The sequence below is a fragment of the Cryptomeria japonica genome, chromosome 11, assembly GCF_030272615.1.
Source record: "Cryptomeria japonica chromosome 11, Sugi_1.0, whole genome shotgun sequence".
Lineage (NCBI taxonomy): Eukaryota > Viridiplantae > Streptophyta > Pinopsida > Cupressales > Cupressaceae > Cryptomeria > Cryptomeria japonica.
In genome coordinates, this window is record NC_081415.1 from 592,931,423 (window position 1) to 592,943,498 (window position 12,076).

General features: G+C 36.2%; 1 protein-coding gene across 1 annotated transcript in view; it reads left to right on the plus strand.

Moving 5' to 3' along the window:
• The window catches only part of LOC131076330 (ATP-dependent RNA helicase DBP3), a 120,553-nt gene that overhangs the window by 18,416 nt on the left and 90,061 nt on the right, over nt 1-12,076 (plus strand). The window contains exon 4 of the mRNA XM_058013469.2: nt 9,863-9,962. Within this exon, the coding sequence (XP_057869452.1) occupies nt 9,863-9,962 (100 nt within the window). The remainder of the gene's footprint in view (nt 1-9,862; nt 9,963-12,076) is intronic.

The window sequence follows — 12,076 nt, forward strand, 5'->3', positions numbered from 1 at the left end:
TCAATTGATCATGGGAGCTATTTTTGTACCGGGTATTCCATAAAGATATAATTACTATACTTCCATTCAATCCAAGGTATGACAGGCATATAGTACAGTATTTTTGAATTGGATTTCTGTCAAAGTTGCACGGACATGGACACGGATACTGATATGGATATGGGTATGGCATCGGATATGGATACGGCTATTTGTCGAGACCTCTCATTTGGATACGACCTCTCTTTTGGATACAGCAGGACACAACATTCATAAAAAGCACATTCACATATATTTAACACAAATTATAATTTACAAATTGATTTAAGAATGTAACTTAAATAATTTATAATATATCAATGCCTTAGGCTAAAATCGAGGGTCAAATGAGGATTTCACTCTAGACCCTTTGGAAGGGTCAGGAGCGAAATTTTAGTCTTGGCATGATTTCCTCTAAGGTAGACTTGACTTTACCTCCAGACTCATCCCTTGATGCATAACCTATCCGTTTCCAATCTCAATTCGCTCAACAATTCTTAAAATCGCCTCCCGAATCTTCACTTTGCCACTGGCTCTGTTTAATCGACTCCGACTCGACAGAAGACAAGAATTTGACTCGAAAACCAACAACCCTGACCTATCTTGACTTACGACTTTTATCCCTTTTGCACAATTTATCCATTTTCCATCTCCTGAAAGGCAAGATCCTTCGAAGATAACACTAGGGTTCAAGGCAGACACCATATGACTTCCCCAAGCCCAGGTTAAATTTAGTTATGAAAGAAACCCTGGATGAGCTTTTCGAAGGAAACCCTAATCTACCCAGCCCAGGTGATCACTAACTCACTCAAAACACCTAGCAAGTGGAGAAAAACCCTAGCTAAGGGAAAGCAAAACCCAAGAAAAAAGAGGGGGTCCCCATCCTGATGGGGCGAGGTGTGAAATGGTCACAACAGTTACCAACTTAAGAACGTTTGCTGATGGATTACGATAATTGGATTGTAATTGCAGTAAATCATGAACTCATACCATAGACATGTTCTCTTGCCTCAGAACATACGTACATGGTTAAGGTCTGAGCAGAACTGGAGGTATAGGATGGTCGCAAACTGTAAATTCCTCTTCGATTATCTCCCTTCTCTCCTTTTTGTAATCTTCTCGTTTATCACGATGACCTTGTTTATACAACATTGGATAGATGCCTCTGTGGTCGTGACTTTTGCGAATAGTCATGCTGACTGTATACCGTTTCATACTTACACCGCATCAGCAAATCGATGGATTAAGCACTTACCATAAGTTGTTTTACGGAAACGATTATAAATAGTTCTTAATCGATAATTGGTTATATGTGGAATTTAGCCACTAAAGCGATATTAGTGTTTACGGCTTGATAACATATTATATAATACAAAAATATTTCATATAAACATAAACATGTGTATGAAGTAGCGTCAGATAGCATAATTTATTACGGCAATAATATATAATTCTAAGTAGAATAATATATATATTAAATTCACGTATACATTTTCTACTGCAATACATTTTATATGATATGGTATGTCATTTGAATGTTTGGGTAGGGATATCACAAATAGTCACATGCTTTATCTCATGATTGTACGTTGATGTCAACATATTGCACATTACATGAAACATGATTTCTCCAAATGAATGATAATAACACATAATAAGCCATTGTAACGCACATGTGATCAAAGACTATTAACCAACTTTACTTAAGTTGCGTGTGTTGTCATGCACTACAACTATATACCATCCATGGCTTGTGGTTGTGGAGTAAAACCTCTGATCATTGATTGACTCAAATTCAAATTAAAGATGTTGTGATGATCACTTACTAAATATCCGTCTTTCATTTTTAAGAAATATAATTTCATCTTTAAGAAGAGTTTGTTTACAAGACTCCTGGATTGATAAAGGGTTCCTATCTTCATCAACAATGAATAAGAAAAAAGATTTTTTGATACATTCATTAACTCAAAATCTGAAAGACATAGATGAATGTTACTTCTTGTTTTCTTTTCCAATCTATTCTATTCCTTATCAAATGTACTTGTAGGTCTTTTTTACAAGGAAGATACCATCGTGCATTGATTTGTTTTTACTAGGAGGTTTTCAACTTTCAACTTCCAAAACTCAAAGTTATTACCATTGAATTTCTCAATTTCAGATTTTGATTTGCTCACCATGAATCTAACAAAAAACTTGCTTCCTGTTTTCACATGGTCCTTCAAAGATTCCATTGAGACTAGTTATACACATATTGTGCCAATCCTACAAGCCATGGTTTTACAATTGTTGAGGGTTACACCTTGTTGATGTGTTTTTTAGGACACTTCGAACATAAAATAAAATACTAAGTTTTCTATCCTCTCTTGAACAAAGAAACCTCATATTGTATACGATGTGATCAAATGAGACAACTCCAAGGTTTACAATGTGAACAATTGACTTATGCTTTTGATAGATTCAGTGTATTTGACGTGATATTGCTGGTAATCACAAGGGGACTCACGTTTATGAACATAGTTGGAACATGGAATCTTACTCAACTTGGAAAAATAAAGACAAAAAGGCTGAAAGGGTTGAGAAAGTCTATGCTACTCCTAACAATGTAAGAAATGATTATTGACTCGGTGCAACCAAACCAAGCTTTGCTTCGCCACGAGGAAACAACTACTCAAAGATGGTGCAATCTCCTAAAGGATAAGCAAATGATTTTCATATCACTTATGCACACCAACGTTATGAACAATGAGCATATAGCAATTTAAGTTAAGCTTTTAATCAAGTTCAGTCTAACCACACACTACAATTCACAATCAACAAACTCCAAGTAGTATGAACATTAGGCTTCACCATTCATCAACAATAAGATCTTCCATTCATCGAACACATCTAAACAATGAGAAGTAGAGACCATGCAACATGTTGAAATAGCACGCAAGATTCACCATCACTTCAATGAAAATAGTATGTTATTGCAATAACCTTTGGCAACAATCTCCTTTCCTCCTACTCTACTCTAACTGCTATTGATCTACTAATTGACTATTCTCTAACTATTAACTATCAACCTTTACAAATGAAAGGACTGAGCCTTATATAGAGGTCTTAATAAAATTCAACGACTCAGATTGATTCAAGATCAATGGCTGAAATTACAAGATAAAACTTTAATTAGGGTTAGTTATAACTAAGTTCTTGTGGCCAATGAGAAAATTACATTTTGATGGACACATGTCCTTCCTTGAATTCTGACAAATTTGAGACAAGGGTAGGTATGCGAAACAATATTTGATGAATCGCCATGTGTTACTTGCTCCACCTTTGGATGAGTCAAGTTCAACGAACTTAGACATGTTGACTTGGAAGAACTTGATTGGGTTGATGATAACTAGGATGCCACTTAGCTACTTGCACCTTGTAGATCAACATGAAGAAGTGTTTGTGGTTGAGCAATATCTCTTGATACTCAACATTATCCAGTTTTCTCAATGTGATGATGATGGGGCATATTCCCAAATTGTATTATCTTTTGGGTGATCAAGTTGACTTTCTAACTTTGCTTAACTGTTCTGAAACTATATGCTTGATCATCCTTGCATTTCATCCTCTAACATGGGAATATTGACCTTGGGTTACACTATCCTCAATGATGCCTAGTCTCGACTTCAAGTTGCCTAGGCTTGATTTTCTTGTATATGACACCTCTATCCATGATTTCCTTGTAGCTTTGACCTTGATGATGTTTGATGAATGATGCCTAGTCCTGACTTCAAGTTGCCTAGGCTTGTTTTTCTTGTATATTTCACCTCGATCCATGATTTCCTTGTAGCTTTGACCTTGATGATGTTTGATGTAGTCCTTTTGATGTCCGTGCTTGATGTGGAATCCTTTGTTCACGATGCACTTGACCTTGATCCTCTTAGTAACACTAATTTGAATCCCTTGCTTTGATGTATGGGGGTAGCTTCATGTTGCAATGTTTCTCATCATCATTGTATTGATAGTTACTCTTGGATTTCTGAAGGAAATTCAAGATAATTGCAACATCCTCTCATCTTCATTATTGTTGTATCTTTGTGAAGTTCTCTCTCCAAGTTGCATCTTCAAGTTTGTTGGACTTTCATCATCCTCATGTTGCCTTTTCTCCATCTTGATGTTCATGTTACATGGCTAGTAGATTTGATGTTGTGATGCTCTCTACCATGCCTTGATGTTGATTTGCCTCCTTCATGTGATTGAATCTTGATGATAATGATGGTGTTAACTCGCTCTCTCTATCATGTTGATGATCTTGATGCTAGCCTCCCTTGAATTGGTGAGCTCCTCATTGGCTGAAAGAAAGCAAAAACATATTGTGAATGACATGTAAAATAAATAATAAAGCATCACAAAAATCAATAAGCCTGATCTCTGCCTTAGTCGCATACCTGTTCCTTTTAATTTAAGCCTCAAATTAAATTGAGAGATGTCTGAATTGGAAGTTTTGATCACCCCTTTATAACTTGCTTTATTCTCAACTTCATCCTACACCAAGGTGTGCAGACTTAGGCCATTTAATCATTTGTTTAGTCAATCAATCCTCTGTTTTCTACCTTGAGCAAGCCGACTCAGACCATTCTTCTTCATCTTAGTGGGTTTTGTGACCTTGTATGCACAAATGGTGGTGGTTTTAGAGTGGCCTAGTGCAGAGCACATTTCGTAGGCAAGCATGCACAAAATATAGAGCGGGTTTAACAAGTTCCTTTGCACAATCCATCTTTAGAGTGGGTTTTAGGTGATCATTAGCACTGCTTTGCTCTCATCTTGGGTGGCATTTGGAGGGTCAAATGCATAAACCAAAGTGGATTTCAGGTTTATGAATGCAGGAGTTTAGCGCACAAGGTACATGTCTTTTGGTGAATAGCGCATTTATACTAGGTACATGCATAATCTGTATGCTGAGCACTTTTGGCAAGGTTAGATGCACAAATTTGTTCATGAGTCCATGGGAAGCATTTGTATGCGCCAGCTAGTGGGCGGGTTTGATACTCATGTTTGCACAACACTAGGTCTGAGTTTGACAACATGCTTGTACAATTGCATGCCTTAAGTGGAATTCATACCTTGATTTGCGCAATGTAAGTGCTGGGCGCATTTTGGAACCTTGTTTGCACTAATTTGCATGGAGCGCACTTGAGGAGTGGCTTTGCACAATAAGATGAATGTTGGGCGCATATAGGGGGTTAGCATGCACAAACCTATGCCTTAGAAAATTTCATATTTCCCCTCTTTTCCTTGGGCGCAAATGGAGGGTCAACTCGCATTAGTGGGTTTGATAAGCATGTTTTAAGTGCTTGAGGTTGAGTGTTTAAAAGGGGTACCATTGTACAAGCAAATTGTATGGCGGGATTAACCTTGTACAAAATTATGCATGCTCAAAGGGGGTTGTATGTCACAGCCAAATTTTATCCACCTCTCCTCATGGGTGGGATTTAGGGGCTTGTTTGCACAAATTAGATGCTACCTATGAAAGAGATCCCTCCCACCTTGGATCAATATTTAACCAACTTACATGATGTGCAATATGAAATACAAAGGAAGAGGGGCGCATCTGAAAGGTATGCTTGCATAAACCCTATCCTCAGGTGCAAATGGTGGTCACTCTTAACAAGGTGGAGCGCATGTGAGATGCATGTAGGCATAACATTGATTTGACCTTGGACCTTAAGATCCTTGACACAGGCTCATCCTTAAGCTATTGTGGGTTGCCCTCCTTAAATCATAATGAACATGATGAAGACAATACTAATATTTTTGGTGCTTGTAATTGTAAGAACCTCAAAAGGCCCTCAACTGAGACAACTAATGTTTTGCTGAACCTGTTGCGTTTCAAGTGTGTTCTTTGCAAATAATGACAGCAAATAGAATTTTGACAATCTTAAGCACAAAAAGCAACTAATGGTATTTGCTGGAAATCAATTTATATTCAACAACACTGATCAAACCCTCATTACATCCGTTCATCATTTATTTAATACTCAAATAAAAATAACAAGAAGCTAGAGAAGAACTGATAAATACCAGTATATTCTGTTAAAACCCTTATTTTCCTATTGCTGGTCATGCACAAATTTTATGACAGCAAGCTGCAATTTATTTTAAACTGACCTGAAATACTCGCATGTTAGCCCGATGGAAAGACATTGGCAAGGCGTCCCTTCTGGCATTTGTTTCGGAATTTTTGGACGACTCCTCAGCAAAAATCGTACCTTTTCAAGGAAGAAAGGTACGGCAGATCAGCAAGCTATACATGCACAAAACCCCCATCTGTCACACACTTATTCCTGCCTCTGTTCTGACTCTGCGGCTGCAATCAATCTTTTGCATAAAAATTAATAAACCCCTTTCCAATCTGTCCAATCTTGGTTTTTGGATAAAACCAACTGAAAGAGCAAGATCAGCTGATATTTCACAACCTTTGATGCTGTTGCACAAGAATCCCACGTTTTCCTGTACCGATACCTCTAATCAGTGCAGAAGAATCTTCTGCTGAAATCCTAGACCAAAACTCCTCTCAGAGCCCCAAACAAAAATATCAAAACTTAGCATAATGAAAAGAAGACCTAAAATCTTCTTTAATCTTCTCCATTTAGGGTTGGCGCGATTCCCAAGAGAGGTGCTACTTGGCCTTTAATGATGCTTTAACTTTTATTATTTATTTTTGACTATTGAAGTGTCAAAAAGAAATCATCTTCCATTTAATATAAAAAACTGGCCCCATTTGATGAGAAATAGACCCTCACTTAAGTTATAACTTAAAGTAACTTTTTTTAAAACATTAAAGTTCGCCATTTAATATTTAATTAAAAATAATTAAATATTAATATCTCTATTCATTAGAAATGCCTGCCGTCTGAACTGGAGACTGCCAAACCAAAATCTGTCCTTGCCCAACCTACTGGCTATAAATAGCAGGACTACTAAAAATAGAAAGTATCTCAAACGGAGTCCTGGAGACCTCAAACGAAGACCAGACCTGGAGTGCTTGCTCTGAAGGTGGTGGATCAAACTCTGGAGGACCCTCTACCCAACCTCGTCAGCCTACGAGGGTCAGTGATAGGCTAGTTTACTCAGCTGACAGATGTCAACTAGAAGGGGACATCACAGTAATCACTCATCTCCATCCCTCAAAATCCATACACCACCTTTGCATTCAAGAGGGTTTATCAAAGGTTACAACGGCCTTTAACAAATTCCAATCTTCTATATCTTTGCTCTCTAAAGAAGAGAAATGATTTTGAGTGACACCTAGATTAGCAAGGTAGTCGGCTACTTGATATTTTTCCTTGTAAAAATGAGATACATTAACTTGTTGAAACTTCTTAAGCTTGTAGAGGATCTCCACAAGAAGAGAATGCAATGGCCAATTAGGATATGTTTTTTGCTTTACTGCCTCTATGACAATCTTGGAGTTGCGTTTGCCATCTAATGAACAATATCCTTCTACATATGTTGCTTTTAAGCTAGCTAAAAGAGCCTCCCGTTCAGCTTCATTTGCAGTTTTGAAGCCTAGATGAACCAGACTTCCCTTAAGAAAATTGTATCATCTCTAGGATGTTTAAGAACAAAGTTTGTCCTTACCTCTGCTATATTTCATTTTGAAGCTCCATTAAAACTAAAATTTAATCTGACCCTTCAATAGGAGCTTCTTTGGGGGCATTTGTACTATTCTCGTTTTTATCTATCAACCTGTGAACTAGAATGATGTTGTAAGATTAATGTCATTGTGATGCTTTAAATTCCTTAAAGCACTAGATTTGGAGGATTGTGATTTGCTAGCCTTAGATGTTTGTGTAGAAGTTTACCTGGTTTCTTACTAGTATTATTCAGCTGAGCTCTCTTAGTCTTCGGTATTTTGTTGAGGACACCATCAGGTTTTATATCGGCCCTTTAAATGTAATTTACAAGGATGCTAGCTTTTCTTTTACTCTAGACCTTATGTAGATTAGTGCCTTTTTCTTTATCAATTCCTTACCATTGGCATTTGCAGTGGTACATTTTGATGAGGTCCTTAAATTGATTTGATTGATCTTATCATATGACTTAACAAATACTAAATTTCATAGTTGTAAAACTTGGACTCAACGATTACTTAGCAGGCCCAAATTTTTTAAAACACATTACTAATTTTATAGAAAATATTACCAATTTCCATCATATATAAATCAAAATTAGAGTTTAATACATATCATAGACCAAAGAACTTGTTCAAACTCTAAATGAGTTAAAATACCACTTACACTAGCCATGTCATATGTAGAAGTTGCCTCATCTAAAGAGATTTTTGGCAAGTTGTGCGATAATAATATCTAAGTCAGCATACTCAGGAGTTATATCCCAATCCTTCTCACCTCTTCATTATAAACAAGTTTCTTATGTGACAAGAGATCCCAATAAGTATTGGGTATTTGGGAGTGGAGACCCCAATGGGGTCGAGGGGCAGTGCTCCTAGGGGGGGTCCTGGGGCAATGCCCCCAGTAGAGGGTCAAGGGGCAGCCCAAATTAAGACCATTATAACCACAGACCTTCATGGGGCATGCCATATTCACAATTTGTCACCTAAGGATGAAATTAGGTGTTTGGTGCTTTTTTGGTTATAAAAATGTTTTTAAAATTCATCATAAAATTATTTGTGAAAACTTGTGATTCGTGTTCCAAATTGCATGCCATAAATCAGCTGTTTTGTGCCCTACCAATTATATGTTGGATGGAGGCATAAATGAATTTATAAAGTGTTTTTTTTAATTGTAAGCAAGCAGATTGTTTTTAAATTTTATAGTGATTTTGATAAGTTTTTTTCAAAAAAGTTGCGATTTGTGCGGGTTAATCACACATTTTCCTTGATAAAATTGCCACAAGTCTTTTAAAAACCTGTTGTTGAGTAATGTGGTGAGTAGTTCATTGGCTGTGTGGGCTTGTGAGTACTTGTGAGTTTTGTGAGTACTTGGCGAATTTTGCAACTATGTTAAATTTTATAAGGTGTAGCCACTTCTTATTTGGTTTTATTGCTTGATCATTTTATTTTAGATACTTATTGGAGGATGATTTCTTTTAACATCTTTATGAGCTATGCTTTAGTTTCAATTTTAGATACTTCATATTGTACCTTGCTGTACTTTTTGCTTTTACCATCTTTGGTCCTTTCTGAACAAACTCTTTCTTCTTCACTGTGTTTTGTTTACCGAGGGTTGTTAGGATTGCGCCTTGGCTTTACAAGGTGGAAGACTAGTCTCGCATGGTTAATCACTTCAGAACAGATATGTTTAAAATTGTAAATGGTTGGAAATCCCTTGGAATATATTTTATGATGCTGTATAATCTTACTATGATTTTTATGATATATATGATGAAAGTTTGTACAACAGCCTTAGGATCCTTATGTTTTAACAACGATGATCTCTGCGTTTGTGTGCATCTTTGTACTCTAGATTTTATTGTTCCATATATGATATATGTTGTGGTAGAAAGTGTTTTACTTTCTATCAGCATTGTCAGAATGCTTAACAGAGTTGTTTTAATAATCAACTCAAATTTGTAACTGCAAATAGTCATATAAAAGGACTGAATAGTATGCTTGATTGTATGTAGCTTCTGGATTAGATTTTGTATGCAATTTTTATCATCAACATTTCGGATCACGGAGTGTGATCCGAAATGTTGATGATAAAAATTGCATACACAATCTAGTCCAGAAGCTACATACAATGTATATGGATTGTGGAAATCTAATAGCATTGATGGTATGTTTGATGTTTTGGTTCATTTGTTTCAAGTTCCAACAAAGCTTAAAATTATTTCTATTTTACAGGTTGAGTATATGCAAACCAGAAATATTGGTCTCAACTCCCGAACGACTTTTGGAACTCATTGAATTAAAGGCACTTGATATATCAAGTGTTTCTTTCCTGGCAAGCTTCCATTTCAACCTTATATCTTTGAAGTTCTTGTTGTATACTTATGCAAACATTTTATGGGCTTGGATTTAATTCTTCACACTTGTTTAGCGTATATACTAGGTTCATAGACAAATATATTAAGGGAGATTAAAACTGGAGAGAATAAATAGATCTCATTAATACCGCAGTTGCATGATAGATGAGCTAGGGATTTGAATAAGATGGGCTATTGTACAACTCTCTCAATGTTCCATGTTGTTCAAAATACATTAGTATAATCATATTTTGTTATGTTTCATTATTGAGCTTCAACTGCTAATAACCATTGCTAAGATTAACCTGTGTCCTAATTAATGTGTTTTGACACCATTTCTGCATGCAACCTATATTTGCAGATTTCATTTTATATTTAGAAGAAACATTAAAAATCTCATGTGCATTCAAGTGGAATGAGAAGTCAATTTCAATCACCTGATTAAACCTTGGAGGACTTGCATGCAAGTGGTACAATCTGTAGCAACAAAGATGGAGGGATTTACAATTATATGGAAAAGGTTTTAGTATTTTAGGAATAGGTGATTCTTTAATTCAATATGAACTTCTACAGACATGATTGCAATCCACTGTGCAACTTTGCCTAACCTAATCCTTTGGTGAATTTTCTTCAGATTGGGAGGCCTTGCCAACTTTTGTTAAAAATGTTCCCAAACATTTAATAGTCAAAATTTGTTTTGGAGATCTCTAATCCAATAGTAGGCTTGCATTATAAAAGTGATTCAAGATGCAATGCTTAAATCTTGTACTACCAAGCACATAATGAGGTATTTATACAAAAATAATAAGTCATCATTTCAAGCTGAAATTAAATACAAGATTGCTTAGCAAAAAATTGAACTGCCATGGCCTTGTCAATAGGTATTACCGTATTTCAACCAACGGAAACTGGTCAAAATGTATATTTTTGTGATGCTAAACGCCAATGATGTTACAGGCATTGATGACAAGTTCAAATGGTTCTGTTTTGGATAGTGATCAACCAGCCAATGACAATGCTGTCAAGTTTTTGATATTACATCTGCTTCCTTCATCCATACAAATGACTCTTCCTTCACCAAATATGTTAAGAGGCATGGCAACATGGGGATAAATTTTGATGATGCTCTGATAACAACCAACCAAACAAAGGAATCCTCTTGAACTTGGGGACACTCTTAGGCACTAATCATTAGGTTTTCTCTTTAAGTTTGCGGTACCGGCTTTTATTCATGTGGAAATGATATAGTGAGCAAAGGCTAGTCTGATAATGTGGGGAATTAGTTTTGTTGTTGGATTTGAGAGAAGGTTGTTTAACGTTTCGTTATAGTTGCCTCAAATTTGCTCTTCTCATTTATGGTGTCATGTTTTTGATTGTTGATTATTGCCTCCATGTTGGTCCTAGACTCCTTAACGTGTAGTGTCAGCATTGGCATGGCTTGTACCCTTTGAATTCATTATAAATGGTTGTGAGGTGCTGCTGTAGCTGAATGTTGATTAGATCACTGCCTCACACAAATTTTTTAGGATAAGGCCCATAAAAAAGGAGATGCATGTCTGACAAATATATAATAACCACAAACCAAATTGTGATAAATCAACAACTTATTGGAGAGCTGTTATAAATAATGGTTAAACTATACAAGTACTATTGTTTTTCAAATAGATTTCCATTACATCATATGAGCTTCATTAAACATATGAATTTAAACTAGAAATGGCTCTATAAAAATTCAGTCAGCCACTCTATTTCCTTTGGGAGCTAGGAAGCATAACCTCTGTAAAAGCAAATCACATAATAGTCCGGAAAGAAGCTTGATTAGTACCATTGGAAGGCCCAGCTCCAGTTGGTAAGATGGTCACTAATCATTCATAATACATAAAGTAGTTACAAGATTTGGTATAAGTTGGCGATGAGTCATTTCAGCCAAGTAGCCTAGATCACCACAGGTGCCAAACTCAAAATTATCTCCTAAGCCTTCATACCTTCTTCCTCATCAGTAGAGTCAGGGATATTAGTGGGATCATAGTTTAGCTTTTTATTGACTTCATCCAACTGTAGTCCTGTTAATGCTTCTATCATTCCCATTTCC